Raw genomic sequence first — 24,782 nt, 5'->3', positions numbered from 1 at the left:
AGACTGTATTAGGAGTGGGTACGACAATACACATACAGGGTGGGGATCTCACCTATGACATCTCATTGTTGAGTGTTGAGTGCAGCCCCTCTATCATACAAGTATTGAGTTGTAATTTTACCACAAAACATTCTCTGCTATAAAAATTCAGTTTATAATCGAGCAACTGATTACTGATGATAGATGTAACTGAACTTTATTTATTATTATTATTATATTAGACCTTGACTACAATCTCATCTGATGGTAGTTGATGATGGAAGTTAAGATGGAAGTAGGCTAACTTGTTAGGTGGATGAAAACCACACCCCTTTCAGTTTCTACACGACATTGTAGGTACCGGAACACTAAATCGCTTGGCGGTACGTCTTTGCCGGTAGGGTGGTATCTAGCCACAACCAATGTCTCCCATCAGGTTTCATTGCAAAAAAAGGTAAACACAAAAAAAAGACTGGCAACCAAACTCAAATCAAAAAGAAATACATCAACATTACCAGTTAGCTGAAACATTGCAGTAGTTAACCAAAGGAGTTTTGTCAATAGCTATTACTTTTTAAAATTTTTGTAATATTCATCATCATCATCATCATATCAGCCGATGGACGTCCACTGCAGGATATAGGCCTTTTGTAGGGACTTCCAAACATCACGATACTGAGCCACCTGCATCCAGCGAATCCCTGCGACTCGCTTGATGTCGTCAGTCCATTTGGTGGGGGGTCGGCCAACACTGCGCTTACTAGTGTTCACAGGAGAAGCCACTGCTATATTGGAAGCAGTCCTGTTTGCACAGTCCCATAACATTCAACAGACGGTTATTTTTACAGACTCTTTAAGTTGTTTATTGTCCATTAAAGAAAACCCATTCAAAAGCAAATCAAGATTTCACATTATCTTAAAGATCAGGCAAGCTCTGCTGTCAAGTTATCAAAGAGGATTATCCATCTTGCTTGTTTGGATCCCAAGTCACTCCGGAATCCCAGGAAATGAGACTGTTGATTCATATGCAAAAGCTGCTGTGCTAACTGGCTCCCTTGAACATTTTGAAAATTCTTTACAAGACTTGACTGCCCTGGCAAAAACTTATCTGGATAGATCCTGGGAGTCCTTCTGGAATGAATCAAAATTGGTGAAAGGCAAACATTATTCATCTATCCAGCCAAATATACCAAGACGTCCCTGGTTTTTCTTTCAAAAAATGACTGAACGTTGGGTTCTAACAACTATTTCCCGTTTGCGTCTTAGTCACTCATGTACACCTGTGCATCTAAACAAGCTCCGGATTAGGGATAACTCTATCTGTGAGTGTGGTTTGGATGAAGGCACTGTCACTCATCTCCTTTTAAACTGTCCCAGACTTCTTCATCCTCTCTATGACGTTCTTCCCCCAAAAGTCCCTCGTCCTTTAAGTGTTAAATGTTTGTTAATGTTTGTGTTTAGTCCATATTGTAGATTTTTATGTAAATATGTAGAATGTAATAAGATCAAATTGTAATATTGTTTATATATTTTGTTTATTAATATATGTTATTTGTGTTGTTTTAGGTTAAGAACTAACAAAATAATATCATTTAATATTAACTATTTAGTAGATTCTCAAAATTAAATTTGTCAGCCTTCACCGAACAATCTCCATCGTGCCTCCTCCATCTACTCGACACTGGCGAGATAAACAGTGCCCAGTTGGCACAAATGAAAGCCATAAAGAAGAATTGAATTGAATTGAATATTATAGTAAACTATTTCTGTTATATTTTCCAGGGACGAAGCCATTAGAAATGGCTGATACTTTGGACCCACTCTCACCAAGTTTGAATGACTCCACATCCACAACTGGATTGGTACACAAGTTAAGGTTACGGTTTGGCAGAACTTCACCTCCTAGACCACCTGGAGATGGTAAGAAATACCATAATATTTTTTTTATAAGTTTATAGTTGCTGTTCAGTGGACCTCTGCCTCTCTATTTGGAGGGTGTAACTTCGAATCTGGTCCAGGTAAATTATGCATTTTAAGAAATTAAATATCACGTCTCAAATACAAAAAATCATTGTAAGGAAACCTGCATAACTGAGAATTTTCTTAATTCTCTATGTGTGTAAAGTCTGCCATTTTGATTGCATCGTCACAACATCGATGACACATTTGTCATTGAAAAAATATTGTATTTTTTTATGTACCTCTCATGTCAAGTCTAGCACCTAACTAGTCATTGAAAAAAATATGTGTATAAGACCTATTAGTAAAATGCCAGTCTATCAAAATGGCATTAACCACAATTTAAATACAATTGACTTGTGATTGACCTCGAAGTTTTTGCATCAACCTTGATGTAATAAGCCAATACAATGACATTTGGCAACTTTCCTCAAAATTGAACAATTTTTGTTCAGAAGTTTTAACAAGTGTAAAATTAGATTGAAATTTTTGTGCTAACGGTATGGAACGCTAAATCGCTTGTAGGTACGTCATTGCCGGTAGGTCGGTTCGGTCGGTTTACCACCAAACTAGATACAAAAATAGATAAAAAATATAAAATTCTAAATTAACTTGAGCTGAGAACCCAGGACCTCGATTGAAAACAAAAAAAATCGCTCGTGTCTTTAGAAGAAAATAAGCGAGTTGATTAAATTAAACATTCCTTCAAAGACACTCAAAACAAATAATGCACTTCTGTTTCCCAGACTAGATATTCTTATCTAATCTTGGATAGAATTCCCCTCTAACTCGGTACGTATACGCTCTCGGATAAAGTATGAGCAATGCTAAAGCCTTGGTCGCACACATCGCGATGGTGGTTATTGCTATGTGCAAGCTATTGAGTCGTAATAGCCCAGTGGATATGACCACTGCCTTCGATTCGCAGCGCGCAGATTCCCATCCGATCCGGAGCATGCACCTCCAACTTTTCAGTTATGTGCATTTTAGTGTCTCGAACGGTGAAGGAAAAACATCGTGAGGAAATCTGCATATACCTGAAAATTTTATTAACGTCTCTACGTGTGTGAAGCACATAATGAAAATATGAATATAAAGAGTAAAGATTCGATTGTTTGTTTGTTTGCATTGAATAGGCTCCGAAACTTCTGGTCCGATTTGAACAATTATTTCACCATTAGAATACATTACCCCTGATGAATATAGGCTATATTTATTCCCTTATTCCCATGTGAAGGGGATCTACGAGGGTGAAACCGCGAGGAATCAGCTAGTGATACAAAATTGGGCTCCAAAATTATCGTTCTGCTTTCGTTAGTTCGTTAAAATTCGTTGGAAGAGCCGGCTATGTCAATGTGCTACATAACTCCAAGGTTGTGGCAAAAACATCTGTCGTGAGGTCAGAGCGGATTGCACAGCTTATCAGAATCAGTACGACACCAACTGCGGCACAGTTAACACGGCGATGAGCGACAAGGATACTAGCGGTGACTTGTTTTTGTGATTCATCTCATTGTTTAATACTTTAGTTGGTGTGACTAATCTTTATGGTTCAGTGTGTGTTTGGGTTCGATATTTTACAACAATAATGTGTGTTTTATATATTCAAAATATGTGTGTTATATATCCACTTAAACAATGGAAAACCCATGATCAACTGTAGGAATTGAAACCATGGCCTTTGATGGTGAAAATGACAGCGTAATCATGGAATAATTGCTGTAATAGTCCGTCATTTTGTCTTGAAATGTGTAAACAATGAATTAGTTAATACGTGAAAACAAGTAAATTATCAGAGAGACGCAATATCTGCATTTCAACGATTCACCGCGCGGGTGCCTGGTCCATCGTATAGCAGAGAGAAAACCGAGCAGTGTCCTGGACTTGTGACCAATGTGTGTAGGGTTAAGGAATTCCTTGAAAATCGATTAACAATCTTCAGCCCCTCTCCGCTCGTGTTGTTTTCCCTGCCTAGCCCATTTAATTTAAATTTTAAAAACTTGTATACCTTTTAATAACGAGTACATATCTAGAATTTCCTCATAAAACACTTGGCTCAATAGTGAAAACCATTAGAAGTAAATTAGTTTTGAGTTTATCGCCCTCAAACAAATAGAGATGGCAGGATTTTATTTCAAAAACCCGTCGCAAAATCCTCTTCCAAAATAAATATTCCACTGATCAATTCCATAAATATTAGGGTCAGTTTACACTGACGCGAAATGAAATGAAACGAAGGTGTCAATTGCGCGAGAAGGCGCGCGAATTCGCGGAAATGCTTGAGTATATCGTAATCAATTGACACCGTACTACGAGCACCTAATCTACCAAGCTCCTTCGTGCCATTTCGAATGAAATTTTGCCGATGTTTGGAAGTCTCTACTAAAGGCTTATGTTCTTCAGTGGACGTCCATCAGCTGTTATGATGATTTATTCGCTCCTCGTCAGGTGATACGCGGTCTGCTTCTCAACTAAGTACTTCGTTAGTCCATAATTATTTCATTTCATTGCTGCAGGCTATGTGGAGTTCGGCGAGTTCCGGTCGGAACGGCCCGGCATCAAGAAGGTGGGAACCTTCGCCGGCGTCTTCTGTCCCGTGGTGCTGTCTATGTTCAGTGCTCTGGTCTTTATACGAATGGGTGAGTTTACACTACCATCATCTCCTTTCCCTTATCCCACTTAAGTGGGGTCGCAAAAATATGTCAATCTTTTCCTTTCGTCTCTATTACTCTCAGACCAATAATAGAAGGACCTGTATCGCACTCATAGTCACGAACAAAATTGTCTGTCATTTTCTGAAGAAAACGAGCTTAGATTTGGTATATATCATAAACTAAACTAGAAGTTTTTGCCCGTTTTTTACACAATTCAATTACACAAAAATGTATTTTTACGGAGCTCTTTAACCGTCGAACACGATTACAACTATTTAACATTGATACTATAGATACAGTTTTTATAATCGCATTAGATCGTTGATCATATACTTTGACAGAAAAATAATGTCTAGCGAGGCAGGTCCTATACAATAATTGGTCTGAACTATTACTCATCAACTCATCATCCTTTACACACATGTCCTCTTTCACACACTCCAGCCATCTCATCTCTTCTTTGGCCTTCCTCTCCTATTATGTCATTCCACTTGCACGTACACATTCAACATTTTTCTATTAATATGTCAGTATTTATACTACATCCTACATAAATAAAAAAAATGAGAAGTGCGAGTTCAGCTCGCGTTAAGGGGATTCCGATCGATGTCATACCGTATTTTTTTTGGAATCTGACCTAAAATTCTTATTTAAAAAAATTTGCCCTTTTTTCGTTGAATAATACGTAATAATAAAACTTAATTAAAACTAAATTTACTTAAAATTATGTGAAGCTTATTAGCTCTACTTCACTTCTGAGGCAAAAGCTCTACAGAGCGTGCCTTTTAGTGTGCAAGCTTCAATGTTATACTATATATTAATCTACAAACCTATTAAACAAAACCAAACATTATTATTTTTATATAGGTCCGGTGCGCACAATATTGAGTGATTTACCATGTTATTTAAAGACAAGCAGACGCCGCGTGGTTCCCGTTCCTGTAGGAATATGGGGTTATATATAGCTTATAGCACTCGGGGATAGTGTAACTTCCCAAAAGTGAAAGAATTTTTCAAATCGGTTCATTAGTTCCAGAGCTCATTCAAAACATACAAACAAACAATCAAATCTTTCCTCTTATTTCCTATATTAGTATAGATTATGGACTTATTCAAGCTATTCCTGTAATCCAAATTGGCAAAAATTTATGACATTTTAAAGATGTACTTAGAACAATTTTCTAGCAATAACTATTAAAAATGGTTGTCATTTAATTTTCAGGTTACCTAGTGGGGAACGCAGGACTCTTGGTGACTCTGGGTCAATTTGGACTCGCGTATTTAATAGTGGGCTTCACTGTCATGTCCATTTGCGCCATATCCACCAACGGGGCGGTGGAGGGGGGAGGCGTTTACTGTATCCTTTTTGATAAATAACCTTATCATCATCAGTATTTCCACATGGAACGCGTTCCTTGACGTCACAATCGCCAAAGGATAGTTTTCGATCTACGTTTTCTTTTCTTTCGAACGTTTTCCTGTTATTCATCATCATCATTTTCATCAAAGTATTGTTGAAATTATGAAAATACCAATAAGGAAAACATACTCGTAATATTTGACATGCATATTTCTAGTTAATTGTATGATATTGCTTAAATAATATATGATAATTAATAGGCATGATGACAGTTTTTTAAATTGTATATAAATTAAGAGTATACTAATAGCAAAGCAATTTTGTAAAAGCAACAGGGTATCTGCGATCATTACTTTCGGAGCTACAGGGATTATAATTAAAAAATTAATAGATTTTGAAATATTATAATCTTATTTATTTTGCAAATATCCAGACAATCTTTGCTTTTTATCTGTAAATTAGTTAACATTGACCTTATTTACCCGAATGTATCATAAAAATCAATATATTCACACCTAGTCATCATCCCCATTAATTGATTAATTTCGTTAATAAATTCTCAGTCATGATAAGTAGAACACTTGGCCCAGAGTTCGGTGGAGCGATAGGAACACTGTTCTTCTTTGCGAACGTCGTCTCCAGCGCTCTCTGTATCTCTGCGTGTACTGAAGCTATGGTGGAAAACTTTGGACCTAATGGTAAGAAACTACAGTTTGTTTGTCAGTAACTTAGGCAGAGTTTCTGATGATCCTCATTCATATTCAGCCATTGAGAAAACCATCATTCAGGCATTGTGTAATCGTAATTCTGGCAGTGACAAAATGAAGTATACGAAATGGAATAATTAATTTTTAATGCCGCTTTTACTAGTGGAAGATCTGGGACTGCCATTCTAACATTTTTGGCTTCTTACGTCTCGATTGTCTTCATCGAACTGTGTGCATGTATCCGTTGAAATTTGTAATTCAAGCTGTGTGGTTTTTCATTTCTCAAAAGCAAATTTCAGTAAATTAAGTTTCTGACGAGTTCGATCGAACGTGACACGAGATTTTTATATATTCATCATCATTATCAGCCGATGGACATCAACTGCTGGCCATCCACCTCTTGTACGGACCAAACACCACGGTCTTAAGCAGCTTGCACCCAGCTCCCTGTAAACAACTTGATGGATCGAATAGGTAGCAGTATCGACCGCCCGGTCAAGTAACACAGCGTTTTCGCGGGATCGCCTCTCAAGCACCTTGGAACAACGTCTATAGGCACTTTGAGCTATGTATATCCTGCCCATTGCCTCTTCAAGTTTGGTTTACAATTTTGGTGCTTCATTTCTGATTCGACCACTCAGAGCAAATCCAAACATAGCTCTCTCGTCGCTCCATCGCCCACTGTCCTAGAGTTAGCGACCAAGTCTCGGATCCGTATAACAACTGGCAGCACGCACTGTTTAAAGACAATGTGACTCTTTAGGCACTAAAGAATTTAGAACTGAGGATGAAAATATGTCGCGGAGTTTCCCGAACTTTCGTTTAAATAAAATTCGCTTAAATAAAAAATAAAATAGCCCTTTAATCCAGACAAGCATTATACATTACTTTGTGCCTAAACGTTTACAGTATGTTCCATATGTTTGGAGTGTCATGGGCCTCCTCCAACCGCTTCCAGGCTGCAACTCTGGTCCAGCAAAGCACCAGACTTAGGTGGAAGTCATTCCCATCTTCTTGTTTGTTCGCGTTGTCTGTTCTATCTGTATCTCTGGCACCCAAGATATGGGAGCTTAAGTTACGCTTACGCTTAAATTAGTAGCTACCTACAGGTTACCTGGTGGGAGACAGCCCCGGGCTGCCGGACGGTCCGTGGTACCGATTCCTGTACCGCTCGGCGCTGAACGCGGCCGGCCTGAGCGTGTCTCTGGCGGGCGCCTCGCTGTTCGCGCGCACCAGCCTCGCCATCTGGGTCACCACCGTCGTGTGCCTGTTCAGTGCGCTGCTGAGCTTCTTCATCACCGCCCCAGGACAGGTAGGAGTCAGCCCGAAAAGCTAGGAGACCGCCAGGACATGTAGGAGTTAGCCTGGATAGGAAGCAAAAAGCTCTGGTCTTTTTTAAAATGCAAATAGGCTCGCGTTTGACCATGATCTAACCTGATGGTAAGTGTAGATACAGTCTAAGGTGGGACTCGCTTGCCTAGAAGGTGCCTATTCACTCTTGTTTTGAAGATACCCAAGTTATAAGATTCAGGAAACACAGACTTGGGAAGGGTATTTCAAACCTTAGCCGTGCGTATGAGAAAAGAAGACGCAAAGCGGTTTGTACGGGTCCTAGGGACATCTACTACATAGGGATGAAAACCCACCCGAAGTCTTGCGGTGCGATGGTGAAAAAGCAAAGGTGGTATGACGTCGAATAGCTCCTGAGCACACTCCAAAATATATCCTATAAAACACTGATAAACTGGCAACTTTCCGCCGAGGAAAGTTGCCAGTTTGGAGTTTTGTCAAAAGCGGTGAATCTGTGCCAATGAGTCTCCTGGCTCGGCGATCCAAAGACAAAAAGGTCAGGTAGGAGACAGCTCTGGACTGTAAGAAACGGACCCTCGACTGCTGGATGGTCCATAGTATCGGTTGTTGTACCGTGATCGTCATTGTAATTGTTCATTTTCTCGATACTACTTATTGTTATTCCTGTATATCATAGTCCAGTACAAAGAAAAATACCTAGCCTTAATTCGAATCAAATGCATATTCCGTATCCATTTCCAACATCATACTTACGATTGTCAATCAATATTGTTACGATTGTCAAATACATTTCATTGCAGATAGACAAGCCCGACACTAACCATCTGGTGAACGCAACTAACTTCTCATATACTGGTCTGAGTGCGGTGACCTTGAAACAGAACCTGTACTCAGATTACGCTGGAGACTATACCACCACTGGTGGGGAGATGGTGGACTTTGCCTCTGTGTTTGGGGTGCTCTTCACTGGGGTCACTGGGGTCATGGCTGGAGCTAATATGAGCGGTAAGTACCTTCATCATCATCACAGCAGGACATAGGCCTTTTGGTGGGACTTCCAAACATCACGATACTGAGCAGCCTGCATCCAGCGATTCCCTGCGACTCGCTTGATGTCGTCAGTCCACCTGGTGGGGGGTCGGCCAACACTGCGCTTACTAGTGTGGGGTCGCCATTCCAGCACTTTGGGACCTCAACGTCCATCGGCTGTGCGAACTATGTGCCCCGCCCATTGTCATTTCAGATTCGCAACTCGTTGAGTTATGTATTTATTAATCATCATACTTTATACGCCCATGGACATCCATTGCTGGACATAGGAGTCTTGTGTCGACTTCCCAACACACTTTTTCATTCTTTACAAGTTAGCCCTTGACTACAATCTCATCTGGTGGTAAGTGATGATGGAATCTAAAATGGAAGCGGGCTAACTTGTTAGAAGATGATGAAAATCCACACCCTTTTTGTGTTCTACATCGCTTGACGTTACGTTTTTGTCGTAGGGTGGTAACTATCCAAAAAAAAAAAAGTTGCGAGGGTTCCAAACGCGCCTTCGTCCGAGAAGAGCTCACAACAAACTCAGCCTCAGGTGACTGGTTATATTTTCGCTTTGGTTATTAAGGGTTTTGAATATTTTTTTTCATCTTTCAGGTGAACTCAAAAGCCCCTCCCGCAGCATTCCTCTGGGAACGTTGGCAGCATTGCTGTTCACAGCGCTGTCGTATGCAGCATTGGTAGTTTTGACGGCTGCGACGTGCTCGCGCGAACTGTTGCAGAATAACTATGTGTATTTGCTTCCCATTAACGTTTGGCCGCCTTTCATAGCTGTAGGTAAGTGTTGAGTGTCACGAGCTTTTATATTTTCAAGTTAGCCCTTGACTACAATCTCATCTGATGATAAGTGATGATGCAATATAAGAAGCGGGTTAGGAGTAGGATGATCCACATTCCTTTTGGTTTCTACACTGGAACGCTAAATCGCTTAGTAAGTCTTTGTCGGTAGGGTGGTAACTAGCCACGACCACAGACATGATGTTTAAAAGTTTCCCTCGATTTGTCCAGGATCCCAGCATCATATTCTGACATGACAATGGGACCACCTCTGGAGTATACCCTTGCAAAGAAAAAATGAATTATGCAAATCGGTTTAGGCGTCATTGGGTAATTGCGTTACATCTGCCGTATGGGTTATTTTTAGTGGGGTTTTAATGTGTCTGATAAAAGTTCATCATCATTAACAGCCGATGGACGTCCATTGTTGGACATAGGCCTCTTGGATGGACCTCCAAACACAACGATCTCAACCTGAGAGGAACGACGCAGCGACCAACACTGCGCTTTCCGGTGCAGGGTCGCCATTCCAGCACCTTGGGACCCCAACGTCCATCGGCTCTTCGAACTATGTGGCCCGCCCATTGCCACTTCAGTTTCGCGACTCGTTGAGCTATGTCAGTGACTTAGGTTCGTCTGCGGATCTCCTCATTCCTGATTCGATCACGCAGAGATACTCCAAGCATAGCTCGCTCCATCGCCCACCTAATGACTCTTAGTCTTCTTATGAGGTCCATAGTTAGCGACCAAGTCTCAGATCCGTAGGTCATCACTGGCAACACTCACTGTTCCAAGACTTTCGTTTTCCGGCACTCAAGAATTTTGGATTTGGTCCATCTGAGTTGGTTGGATTCGGCGGCTTACCTCTTTCTCAAAAGTGGACCTACGTAACTGGACTATGACAAAAGTTGCTCGTACTAAAATTTATACTTACGATAAAAGTGTCGCTTACTATAATTTCACAGGCATATGTCGATTTGTACCTACCTTCATCATTAGCAACCCATATTCGGCTCACTGTTGAGCACGAGTCTCCTCTCAGAATGAGAGGGGTTAGGGCTTAGTCCACCACGCTGGCCCAATGCGGATTGGCAGACTTCACACACGCAGAGAATTAAGAAAACTCTCTGGTATGCAGGTTTCCTCACGATGGTTTTCCTTCACAGTTTGAGACACGTGATATTTAATTTCTGCACACAACTGAAATGTTGGAAGTGCATGCCACGGACCGGATTCGAACCTACGCCCTCCATATTGAAGGCAGAGGTCATATCCACTAGTACTTACCTTAATTTTTAGAGGAAAAAGGCTCATTCGTCTGAGTTTTTCAGGTATGTTGACAGCTACGTTTTCAGCTGGTTTGTCCAACTTGATCGGTGCTTCACGTGTGTTGGAAGCATTAGCTAAGGACAATATTTTTGGTAAGTTAGTAGTTTTTATTATGTAATTTCGTAATAATAGTTTTAATTTAGGTAAGATACCGTTATACAATCGTTCCAAATGTAAAGAAAGAGATAAAGAAATAGTTGGAGTCGACCGCTATTATTGGTGGAAATCTGTTTTCTCTCAACTCGAGATATATAATCTTAGGTTTAAAACAAGGGGAAGGAATGCCACACATTCACACACACACACGCAAACACATACACACACACACACACACACACACTCTCTCACACACAACTACTCGCACGCACGCACTCACACACACTTATGTACTCCATTTTCAATTCATTTTCTTTTGATGTGTTTTTTTCCTTATAACGTATAATAATATATTAATTACTAGCGAGAGCGAGACCTTCTGACACAGGTTTTCACTTAAAAGAAGGTCTCAGCCCTACTATGTAATGTAATGTTTATAAAACGAATAAAATTCATTTTCATTTTTTCATTTTTAGGTCTACAGGGAACAGAAAAGTGTCTTTTTATATTTGTGACGTCATAGTCCACGTTCGTATAGCGCGCTATAATAGCAGTACTATTTAATAGCTTAAATCATAGGCTAGAAACTTGCCACTTTTTAAAAGATCTTAAATAGTTCATTATCGTTCTACTAGATTAAAAAAATATTTTTCATATTTTTTTGACTCGTTATTACATGAAAATTTTAGGTTTTAAATATGTTTTTGAGACAATACGAGCCAAAATGCCTGTCGGCCATGATGGTTTATATTTCAACTGTTTCATGACGTCACTATAACAAATCCTTCACAAACGAAAATATTAGTTAACAATTAGTTTGGCGTTTAGTACATCAAGTAACATTGGACGACATCATTTTTGACTGTTGGAAAATTTGAAAAAATACATGATTTTTAAATTATTAAATTAAGTTTTATAAGAAATCCTTAACTTTTATTAATTAATTTCGATATATTTCTTACAATTGTTCCATGTACCATGGGGAATTAATATTGTTTATTGTACCCTATTATGTCAGATATTTTATAAATATAGAAATATACCTTGTTACGCAATTTTTTCAAGGTTTCCTACTCCGTCCAATGGTGTCCCATTCTGGTAACCCGGTGCTGGCTGTCATAGCGTCGTGGTTGTTGGTGCAGATCGGCATCATGGCGGGATCACTCAACGCTATAGCACAGGTCAGTGTGACCATAACCTATATACAGGGTGTCCTGTAATTAACGGATAAAACGTAAATGGTAGATACACCACCTAATTACCTAAAACGTTATCTCTATCTATTAATAAACTAAAAACACAAATAAACAAACTTACTTTAAGTTTGTTTGTGTGTTCTCTTTCACGCCGAAATTTTTATGCGGTTACACTTTCGTGTTACATGCCGCTTCGCTCGTCGCTCCGCCCGCATTGGACTCGCGGCCTTATTCAACACGTGTACGTAACTGGAACGCTGATTCGGCAAATCGCACGGGTGCATAGTGACATGGAAATTTACCACACTTCTTCACTTACGCTCGAAGACGTCGTTAGTTTAATTAGTTTGTAATTTTTATATTAATAAATTCATTTTAAGAACCAAGAACTCTTTCTTCTGGACACTCCTGCATCGGCGAACGTAAATGGCGCAGTTACGGTAGAATCTCGGGTCGAGTCGTGAGAAATAGTGCCAACTTCGCATCGTCTTTTCACCTCGATAGACTTTCAAGTTTCACCGAGATCGAACGTGTAGCCACGCAGTGAGGATTCCAGAAACAGAATCGAGTCAGCAAGAAAGAATGTTCACGTAAGTACGCTGAATTTTCCAGTGTCCTACATCCTTTATTAAACACCTAAGTAGTAATAGTATTTTTTTTTAGTAGATTAAATTATTATTCAAAATTTTCCACTCAAGGAAAGAACCAAAACCTAGCGTTAGTAGTAGGCTTAAAGACCAGGACTCTAGGCGTAAAATAGATAATAATATGTCCGACTTAGAGAATATATATAAAGCTCTCCGCTTAGTCCCGGACTTTGACGGGAACCCGAATACTCTAACTAGATTTATTAAATTATGCGACCAGCTCGTCGTGCAGTATGGCAGCGGGCTCGAATTAAATAATTTAGGATTAATTAACGGTATTCTTAATAAGATATCGGGTCCGGCCGCTCGACTGATTAATACGAACGGGATACCTACCGATTGGGCAGGTATTCGCAAAGCGCTTATTAATAACTTTAGTGATCAAAGAAATGAAATAGCGTTATATAATGATTTATCTCTACTCAGTCAGGGTTCTAAAACACCTCAGGAATTTTACGAATCCTGCCAAAACCTTTTTAGTACGATAATGACATATGTATCTTTACACGACACATTGCAAACTACCATAGAAGCTAAGAGAGATTTGTATAAAAAGCTCACCCTTCAGGCCTACCTAAGAGGTCTAAAGGATCCGCTGGGCTCACGCATTAGATGCATGCGCCCTGATACGATCGAAAAAGCTCTCGAGTTTGTCCACGAGGAAACTAATACGATATATTTGCAAAGTAGAAGTAGCCATATGCCAGATAGGAAATTTTCACCGCAAGCACCATTAAATTACAATCATCAGCCTATCCGTAATTTCAATATTCCGTTCAGTAATAACCCCTTACCACATTTTAATAAACCTATGAACTTTAACATGCCCGGTCCGTCTAGACCGCAGCAACAGGGTTATCATGCACCCCCACAATTTAGCCAGTTTAGGTCACCTATGACACGTACGCAGCAAATGTTCAGCGCGCCGCTGCCTGGCAACAACCAGCGTAGCGCAGTGTTCAAATTGCCGCCAAAACACAATACCTCTACGCCAATGAGCGGTGTCAGCCGCTTCGCTAGCAGACCATTGCCACCGTCCGGCTGGAATTGGGCGAGACAAGGTAATCCACCACCTACTAATTATTTTAAATCTAGAGATGTCAATCTGAATGAATGTTCGAATTATGATGACTATTACAATTACTATCCCGACTGTGACGAATATTACTATGACTCTAACAATGACGTAGATTACTATAACTACCAGCAGTATGACCAATATCCTTATGACTACAACACCCCTCATGACATGACCAACGATTGCAATGCCCAGATTACTGACGAACAACCGCAGACGTCCAACGATCAGGATTTTCAGGGAGTTTCGAAACCCAGCAAATTAAAATAGAACTTAATTTGCAGACTCATAGACAATTACCTTATATACGAATTTCCGATCCACCTTTGAATTTTCTTATAGATACAGGGGCCAATCAGTCTTTTATCAGCCCCGAGGCAGTTGAAAATTATTTTTATAATGTTCCACTAAATTACGATCCGTTTGAAGTTACAAATGTTCACGCTACAACTAAAAATGATTTTTCCATAATTTTACCATGTTTTCCAGAAGTTAATGATAATGACACTATGAAGTTATTCGTGTATAAATTTCACGATCATTTTGACGGTTTAATAAGTATGGATTTACTTACAAAATGGGAAGCTAAATTAGATCTTAAAGAACTAAGCTTAATTACTAAGTTCGCAGTTAATCCAATACAAATGTATAATTCTCGGAATTTAAATCTCTATGAAGATATAATTCCTGCTGAAAGTTCTAAATTAGTTAGGTTACCAATTAATGCACCCGACGGTGATGTATTAATTGAAGAACAGATTGTCTGTAACTGTATAATAAGCGAATGCCTCGCTACAGTTGAGAACTGTCGTGGTATCGTTGAAGTCGTGAATCCAACTAAGAACGACATTATATTTTCATTAGATCAAGCTACGCAAGCAACCGTATTCAATGTTGAGTGTGCTCGTACTGAATACTTATCGCCGCGTGCTAAAAATATCATATCGCGAATACGAATGAACCATTTGAATGAAGAGGAAAAAGCTAATTTAACAACTCTTTGCTCAAAGTATGAAGACGTATTTTATGTTGAAGGTGAAGCGTTAACATTCACGAATAAGATAAAACATAGCATTAGAACAACCGACGAAATTCCTATTCACACTAAGAGTTATCGATATCCTTTTGTACATCGTGATGAAGTTCGAAGTCAGATTAGTAAGATGTTAGAACAGGGTATTATAAGACCTTCTGAGTCAGCTTGGAGCTCACCAATTTGGGTTGTACCAAAAAAGGTTGACGCATCTGGAAAAAAGAAATGGCGTCTGGTCGTTGACTTTCGAAAGCTTAACGAAAAGACAATCGACGACAAATATCCCATTCCCAATATTACAGACGTTCTAGACAAGTTAGGCAAATGTCAGTACTTTACCACCCTTGACCTTGCATCTGGATTTTACCAAGTAGAATTGAATCCTTCAGATATCCCAAAATCAGGCTTCCAAGTCGAAAATGGAAAATTTGAGTTCTTAAGAATGCCAATGGGATTGAAGAATTCCCCCTCTACTTTCCAACGCGTTATGGATAATGTTCTTAGAGGACTTCAAAACGTTATTTGTCTGGTATACTTGGACGACATAATTGTCTTCAGTACAAGTCTCCAGGAGCACATGGTTAACCTGGAAAAGGTATTCCAAAGATTGCGAGAGTCTAACTTTAAAATTCAATTAGACAAGTCTGAGTTCTTAAAACTCGAGACGGCTTATTTAGGACATATTATAAGTAGTGAAGGTATAAAACCTAACCCAGATAAAATTGCTGCTATTCAAAAGTATCCTATGCCTAAGACCCCCAAGGAAATAAAACAGTTCCTAGGACTCTTAGGGTATTATCGAAAATTCATACCTGATTTTGCTCGAATCACCAAACCAATGACAAAGTGTCTTAAAAAAGGAACTAAAATTACTTTTGATTCTAATTACGTTAATAGTTTTGAAAAGTGTAAAACTCTACTTACTAATGATCCCATCCTTAAATACCCAGACTTTGACAAGGACTTTATTCTGACTACAGACGCATCGAATTTTGCAATAGGTGCAATACTCTCACAAGGGACAATTGGTTCCGACAAACCTATATCGTACGCTTCACGTACGTTGAATGATAGCGAAATAAATTACAGCACTATAGAAAAAGAATTATTAGCAATAGTATGGGCAACGAAATACTTTCGACCTTATCTTTTCGGTAGAAAATTCAAGATAGTAACTGATCATAAACCTTTGCAGTGGGTTATGAACCTTAAGGAACCGAACTCAAGACTTACGAGATGGCGACTGAAATTAAGCGAATATGATTTTACTGTAATTTATAAAAAAGGTAAGAATAACACTAATGCAGATGCACTATCACGCATTGAGATCTGTAACGAAGAAGTTAGTTCAATAGTAGCGAACCCCACCGAACGACCACCATCCTTAAATGACTCTGAAACCCTTACAGCACATACGGCAGACGAGAATCCTATACTTGAAATTCCTATAACGGACGATCCCTTAAATAAATTCCCTCGACAATTGTGTTTGACTATTGTAGGTGACATAAAAAAACGTACAACTGTGACTAAACCTTTTGACACTCATACTCGAACATCTGTTCAGTTATCTAGGTCAAATTTGGTGGAAGATCTTGTGAACGCAATCAAAGAATACGTGCAACCTAAAATTAAAACAGCCCTTTCTATAAATCCACCCCTTGCAATGTATGATATTATTCCAATTATACAGGATAACTTCAGAAGTTCGTCAATGAATTTAGTTTTAGCAAAAAAGGAGCTTGAGAACGTTAAAGAATTTTTAAAACAGCAAGACATCATTCGTCACTATCACGAAGGTAAAACGAACCATCGTGGTATAAACGAATGTTACCTATCTCTTTCCGCTAGATATTACTGGCCTAAGATGAAAGACCACATAAGTAAATTTATCAATGATTGTTCAATTTGTGGGCAAGCCAAGTACGATAGAAATCCAATAAGACCCCAACTTCAGTTAGTACCACCTGCAACTAGGCCTTTCGAAATAGTGCATATGGATAGTTTTACGGCGCAAAGTGAAAAATACGTAACTTTTATCGATGTATTTTCGAAATATGGTCAAGCATACTTACTTAGAGATGGCACAGCGGTTAGTGTTATACAAGCTCTGTTAACTTTTAGTACTCATCATAATTTACCTCTTACTATAATTACAGACCAAGGTACAGAATTCACTAATCAGATCTTCTCAGAATTTTGCAAAGTACATAAAATTACACATCATAAGACTTTAGCTCACTCTCCGAATGCTAACGGTAATATTGAACGTTTTCATTCGACAATATTAGAACATCTCCGCATTTTGAAATTACAGCACAAAGATGAATCCGTAATTAACTTAATGCCATATGCTATACTTGCATATAATAGTTCAGTTCATAGTTTTACTAAATGCAAACCATACGATATTATATTGGGACATACTGACCCTAGGGACCCAACTGACATTGACTTGACCCCACATTTACTCCAACAGTATATAGAAAATCATAAGAATAAAATGACGCAAGTTTATGACATAATCAATGACTCATCTTTAGCAAATCGATCCGCACTCATGGAAAATCGCAATAAAACTCGCGAACCCGAAGTTGAATATCAACCCGAGCAGCAAGTATTCATTAATAACCCTTACGCTAGTAGATCGAAACTTGCACCTCGTTTCACACATGATACCGTATTGGCTAACTCACCCATTCACATATACACTTCTAGGAAAAAGGGGCCTGTAGCTAAAGCTCGACTAAAACGTACCCCTAAAACGACCAAATTGTTACAGAATACTCGTGATGCTGCCCTTCGTTCAGACCATGGGACACGAGATAAAACTTGAAAGACTAGAAGATGGACCAGGACTTTTACCTTTCAAACTGGGACCAATGAGACTTACAACTGACCATCATATACTTTTACAATACGTAGACCTGACCGACATTCAGACCAATATCAATTTAATAGAAACTCAACTGACTAATATTAAAGACAAACTGGACAATGATACATATGCATTATATGAATTCCAGATTGATCACCTTGCAACTAAATTAGATAAAGCCACATCCCGCTTGTTAACTTTTGAGCCTAATCGTTCTAAAAGAGGTTTAATAGATGGTTTAGGCTCAGTAATAAAAAGTATTACAGGTAATCTAGACTATAAAGATGCTTTAAAGTACGAAAACGCTATTCAAGTTCTTAAAGAAAATCAGAATAAAATGATATCTGAACAAAATCGTCATATTAGCCTTAATAAAGAGCTGATGAACGAACATACATCTATTTTAACGAAACTTGTTAATAACCAGGTTCAATTAAATGAAAGCATGCATGTTCTACTTAATTCTAACAAATATAGAACATATTCTCTGTTGAAATTCGCTAAATTCGGACAAGTTCTTTCAATTATTAATGATAATTTAGATAGTTTATTAGATGAGATAAGTAGGTTAGAAAACGCATTAGCATTTTGCAGTGAATCGCGCACTCATCATTCAATGCTTAGTATAGATATGATAAATAGTACTTTAGTTAGAATTAAAACTCTATATAGTAGGGATCAAATATTAGATTTAGACTTTAGAAATTATTATGACGTCGTAAAATCAGGTTCATACTTTAGTGGAAATCGCATAGTTTTCATATTTAAATTTCCAATAGTATCTCCACTTACCTTTTTCCTATACAAATTAGTCGTAGTACCAAATAAGTTTAATCAGGTTATTATTCCTCCTTTTCCTTACCTTGCCTTAACTGGAAATATTCACGTGTACATTGAGGCTGAATGCCCGAAGGTAGAAACACAGTTTATCTGTGAGAAAGAAATCAATCATCAACTGAGATCCACTCCAGACTGCATCAGCAATATAATCGAAGGAAAACCGACGGACACCTGCAAGAAAATCATCATCAACCTGACGAGGCCAGCAATGGAAAAATTGGACGATCGTCACTACGCAGTTGTATTCTCAAACCCAACTCGAATACGACTTACCTGTGAAAGAGATGAACTTAACACTGTATCCGGAAGTTTCTTAGCTACTATACCACACAACTGTGTACTTCACACAGATGAATTCACCTTAGCCAATGTTAACGACCGAATAAGAGGACATCCGCTAAAGATAGCTAACTTTACTGTCAAACCTGAAGAGGATCCTGCTATTCCACTCTTGAATATTAACTCGATAGATTTGAAGAAACTTCATGAAGTCCAAGATAGAGCAAATTCGCAAGAACCCATCCAAATTCAAGAAACTTCGATATTGTACCACACAACCATTCCATTCTACGGATTGCTACTGGGAGCGCTGATACTTACCTGCATATTAACATCTCTATCATACTACCGTCGAACAAGAAGCAAGCCTAAGATAGAGACATTTCACGTCTACACTGAACCAAAGACATCCGAAGATCGTCAGAAGCAAGAAGCATCCCACGAACAACTGTCAGCAACTTTTCCCTTAAACTTCAAGAAATAGTTGCTGATTCGAAGGGGGAGGTGTTACATGCCGCTTCGCTCGTCGCTCCGCCCGCATTGGACTCGCGGCCTTATTCAACACGTGTACGTAACTGGAACGCTGATTCGGCAAATCGCACGGGTGCATAGTGACATGGAAATTTACCACACTTCTTCACTTACGCTCGAAGACGTCGTTAGTTTAATTAGTTTGTAATTTTTATATTAATAAATTCATTTTAAGAACCAAGAACTCTTTCTTCTGGACACTCCTGCATCGGCGAACGTAAATTTCGCTATAACAGTAATAGATTTTTGATAAACATTTGAAACATGGGACCTATTTATCCCATACATATATTAATAGTTATAAAATACGGGACACTCTGTATAGGAAAGTAAGTTTGTTTGTTTGTTCGCTATCACGCCGAAATGTTTATGCGGTTACACCTTCGGTATAACGGTAATAGATTTTTGATAAGCATTTGCAACATGGGACCTATTTATCCCATACAGATATTAATAGTTATAAAATACGGGACAATCTGTAAAGGAAAGTAAGTTTATTTGTTTGTTCTCTTTCACGCCTAAATTTTAATGCGGTTACACCTTCGATATAGCAGTAATAGATTTTTGATAAGCATTTGAAACATGGGACGTATTTATCCCATACTTATATTAATAGTTATAAAATACGGGACACTCTGTATAGGAAAGTAAATTTGTTTGTTTGTTCTCTTTCACGCCAAAATTTTCATGTGGTTACACCTTCGGTAAACCATTAATAGATTTTTGATAAGCACTTGCAACATGGGACCTATTTATCCCATACATATATTAATAGTTATAAAATACGGGACACTCTGTATAGGAAAGTAAGTTTGTTTGTTTGTACTCTTTCACGCCAAAACTTTTATGTGGTTACACCCTCGATATAAAAGTAATAGATTTTTGATAAGCATTTGCAACATGGGACCTATTTATCCCATACTTATATTAATAGTTATAAAATACGTGACACTCTGTATAGGAAAGTAAGTTTGTTTGTTTGTTCTCTTTCACGCCAAAATTTTCATGTGGTTACACCTTCGGTATAACAGTAACAGATTTTTGGTAAGTAATTGGTAAATGGGACCTATTTATCCCATACAAATATTAATAGTTATAAAATTTAAGTCCCACATTGTTCTGCGACTTGCGTGGAATGTTAAAAAAGTTATATGTTTAATATTTTTCAGGTGAATTCGGTGTTATTTATGACAAGTTACTTCGCCATAAACCTCGCTTGCCTCGGACTAGATCTCGCTTCTGCACCTAACTTTAGGTAAGTTTTTCAATAAATTTCATACTATAAATAACCACAAATACTTGTAATTCTTATATAAATCAGCCCAAAAGAACAAACTCTGAATTAAAAATATAAAAAGGCCTTAGTCGTACAATTGGATGTGTGTTTGGAAGTGAATTTTAGTAATTGAAACTATCGTGAATGTTATACATATTAATTTATTATGAAACACAGTTAAAACTTACGTGATACAACGTCGGAGTAATGCCCAATTAGGACTACATTCGATCTCATACGGGGCCCTTAGTCATGAGCTGACTAAAGGCCTAATGAGCTATCATTTACATTTTTCCTTCGAACAATTCGAACGAATATTCTCAGGTTTGGCACTGCTCAACCAGACCACTGGATTTACAAAACGGAGGTCCTGGGTTCGATCCCCGGCTGGGCAGATTGAGATTTTCTAAATTGGTCCAGGTCTGGCTGGTGGGAGGCTTCAGCCGTGGCTAGTTACAACCCTACCGGCAAAGAAGTAGCAAGCTAACGCTCTTAGCAATAGAAGTAGCAAGGGGGCGTGGCCCGCGTACACCCGGGTGTGCGGAACAACGCAAGCGTGTCCGCGCATGTACTAGCAGTCTTGTTTTGTTCTGTGACAAAAGGAACAAATAATATTCAACTCTAAAGTAAGGGTGACATATTATTTCATTTTTCACTAAATATTAAACAGTCATTTAGGCCACGCCCCTGGGTACGCTGGTTTCAATACAAAGAATTGACACTTTATAAATCTAGTTACCTCATACATCTGTGGGTGAGATAGTGGTCAATAGTTAACTTGTAAAGAATAAAAAAAAAAAAATCTACCTCCAGGCCCACGTTTAAACACTTCTCGTGGCTGACGTCGCTGCTGGGGCTGGTGGGCTGCGCCATGCTGATCTTCGGGCTGCGGCCGGCGTACGCGTGCGGCGTGGCGCTGGCGTGCTGCTCGCTGGTCGTCGCGCTGCACCTGCTGTCGCCGGCCGCCAGCGAGCCCAAGTGGGGCAGCCTCAGCCAGGCGCTCATCTTCCATCAGGTAGCCATCCAATAGTACGGAGAATCCCACTTCTGAATCGTGCATTCTTGATAGTAAGGTGTTTTTGCTACGCAGTTCTCTCTCTTCAATCGGTTGTAGAAGAACATTTCACTATTGATTGTACTCTCTAGTGAGTAGAAGATGTCTCTCTGGTAAAATGCTACCAAGAGAGTTACTCCTGAGCGAGCCCAAGTGGGCAGCCTCAGCCAGGCGCTCATCTTCCATCAGGTAGCCATCCAATAGTACGGAGAATCCCACTTCTGAATCGGGCAGTGAGGTGTAATACTACCAAGAAAGTCACTCCTGAGGGAGCCCAAGTGAGGCAGCCTCAGCCAGGCGCTCATCTTCCATCAGGTAGCCATCCAATAGTACGGAGAATCCCACTTCTGAATCGGGCAGTGAGGTGTAATACTACCAAGAAAGTCACTCCTGAGCGAGCCCAAGTGAGGCAGCCTCAGCCAGGCGCTCATCTTCCATCAGGCAGCCATCCAATAGTACGGAGAATCCCACTTCTGAATCGGGCAGTGAGGTGTAATACTACTAAAAAAGTCACTCCTGAGCGAGCCCAAGTGAGGCAGCCTCAGCCAGGTGCTCATCTTCCATCAGGTAGTCATCCAATAGTATGGAGAATCCCACTTCTGAATCGGGCAGTGAGGTGTAATACTACCAAGAAAGTCACCCCTGAGCGAGCCCAAGTGAGGCAGCCTCAGCCAGGCGCTCATCTTCCATCAGGTAGCCATCCAATAGTACGGAGAATCCCACTTCTGAATCGGGCAGTGAGGTGTAATACTACTAAAAAAGTCACTCCTGAGCGAGCCCAAGTGAGGCAGCCTCAGCCAGGTGCTCATCTTCCATCAGGTAGTCATCCAATAGTATGGAGAATCCCACTTCTGAATCGGGCAGTGAGGTGTAATACTACCAAGAAAGTCACCCCTGAGCGAGCCCAAGTGAGGCAGCCTCAGCCAGGCGCTCATCTTCCATCAGGTAGCCATCCAATAGTATGGAGAATCCCACTTCTGAATTATGCAGTGAGGTGTTTTTGCTATGCAGTTCTCTTTCTTCAAGCGGTTGTAGAAGAAAAACCTAATATAAAAAAAAAAACTATTATAATTCCCATACAAATGGAGCGTTTGACAAAAATATTAGTTTATAATTAGTTTGACGTTTAGTACATCAAGTGTGTTAGTGACGTCACAAAATAAACGACAGCATTTTTGACGTTTGGAAAATTTGAAAAAATACGTGTTATTTAAATTAAGTTTTATTATTCCTTTTATTACACTAAATTAATGATTATGAAATACGGCTAAAACTGACGTATACTGCGTCCGTTGAACTCGCTTCAGCCCCTCTCCCAACGCGCGCTGCGAGCGGCGGCGCGCTTCGTTGCTTCGCAGTTTGCATCGTGCTACGTTTCAAGAATTAGTTTATGACTAAGGACCGGAATGGGCTCAAAACTAGTTGGGCATACTCTGACGTCGTATCACGTAACACTCGCAATAGTTTAATTTCTGAAATGTACCGAGAATCCTACTTCAGAGTCTTGCATTCTTGGCTGTGAGTTATTTTCGCTACGCAGTTCTCTTTCTCCTTTTCAAGCGTTTGTAGAAAAACACTCCACTATTGATTGTACTCTCCAGTGAGTAGAAGATGTCCTTCTGGTAAAATACTACCAAGAAAGTCATTCTCAGCGAGCCCAAGTGGGCAGCCTCAGCCAGGCCCTCATCTTCAATCAGGTAGCCATCCAATAGTACGGAGAATCCCACTTCTGAATCGGGCAGTGAGGTGTTTTTGCTATGCAGTTCTCTCTCTTCGAGCGGTTGTAGAAGAACAAGTGAGTAGAAGATGTCTCTCTGGTAAAATACTACCAAGAAAGTCACTTCTGAGCGTGTCCAAGTGGGGCAGCCTTAGCCAGGCGTTCATTTTCCATCAGGTATCCATCCAATAATACGGAGAATCCCACTTCTGAATTGTGCATGTTCTCTTTCCTTGTCCTCTACACAGTTCTCTGTCCTTTTCAAGAGGTTGTAGAAAAACTCCACTATTGATTGTGCTCTCCAATGAATAGATCCTTCTGGTATACTACCTAAAAAAAATCCCACTTCTGAATCGTGCGTTTTTGGCAGGTTGTGATTGCTGTGATGTGCAATGCTACTCCACTTTTGGTGATTGTCTTTTCAATTTTGAATCGTGCTTTATTGGCAGTGTGGTCGTCGTTGCTACGCAGTTCTCTCTTGTCTTTGGGCAATTTGTATTCATGTTTGCTTTTTCGCTTTATTTGGACCTCTCCATTGAGTAGAAGATCTCTCTGTGGATCTTTCCTTTTATACCATCATTTAATAGCACGCACATGTCATCAGTTATATCTATTTATTTAAAATTTATTATTTTTTTTGTTTAAACCGATTTTACAAAACTTGTAAATCTATATCCCCCTCAATCCTCCACTTCAATTTTCGAATTCAAGGTCAGCCTCCATTATTATCACCCACCTTCAAAGACCTATTTACCCAGACCGCCTTTAAAAAGGGGATTTGAAGTTTACCCTCTAAATTTTTACCCTCTAATATTCATCCCTTGTTACTTCCAGGTCCGGAAATACCTCCTCCTGCTGGACCCTCGGAGGGAGCACGTGAAGTTCTGGAGGCCGCAGATGCTGCTGCTGATAGGGTCCCCCAGGCAGGCTGCGCCGCTGATCGACTTTGTTAATGACCAGAAAAAGGTAAATATAGACAATATTTACCTATTAAACAGAAGCCAGACAGATTATCTCGTGAAGAGAAA

At 39.5% G+C, this 24,782-nt stretch overlaps 1 protein-coding gene across 3 annotated transcripts in view; it reads left to right on the top strand.

Annotated features, from left to right (window-relative positions):
- LOC112053965 (solute carrier family 12 member 9) overlaps positions 1 to 24,782 on the top strand; it is a 45,356-nt gene that overhangs the window by 5,073 nt on the left and 15,501 nt on the right. For 2 of the 3 annotated variants that reach the window (XM_052889227.1, XM_052889226.1), the window contains exons 2-13: positions 1,762 to 1,899; positions 4,455 to 4,577; positions 5,815 to 5,949; positions 6,516 to 6,650; positions 7,769 to 7,971; positions 8,771 to 8,975; positions 9,621 to 9,800; positions 11,132 to 11,221; positions 12,291 to 12,406; positions 20,877 to 20,962; positions 21,797 to 21,998; positions 24,589 to 24,720. In XM_052889227.1, coding sequence (XP_052745187.1) covers positions 1,779 to 1,899; positions 4,455 to 4,577; positions 5,815 to 5,949; positions 6,516 to 6,650; positions 7,769 to 7,971; positions 8,771 to 8,975; positions 9,621 to 9,800; positions 11,132 to 11,221; positions 12,291 to 12,406; positions 20,877 to 20,962; positions 21,797 to 21,998; positions 24,589 to 24,720 — 1,728 coding nt within the window. In that variant the 5' untranslated portion in view covers positions 1,762 to 1,778. Of the gene's footprint in view, positions 1 to 1,761; positions 1,900 to 3,277; positions 3,426 to 4,454; positions 4,578 to 5,814; positions 5,950 to 6,515; positions 6,651 to 7,768; positions 7,972 to 8,770; positions 8,976 to 9,620; positions 9,801 to 11,131; positions 11,222 to 12,290; positions 12,407 to 20,876; positions 20,963 to 21,796; positions 21,999 to 24,588; positions 24,721 to 24,782 lie in introns of those variants that run through there. The other variant, XM_052889228.1, reaches the window with a different exon arrangement.

Source organism: Bicyclus anynana, chromosome 25, assembly GCF_947172395.1.
Source record: "Bicyclus anynana chromosome 25, ilBicAnyn1.1, whole genome shotgun sequence".
Classification (NCBI taxonomy): domain Eukaryota; kingdom Metazoa; phylum Arthropoda; class Insecta; order Lepidoptera; family Nymphalidae; genus Bicyclus; species Bicyclus anynana.
This window is presented reverse-complemented; position numbering and strand designations above follow the sequence as displayed.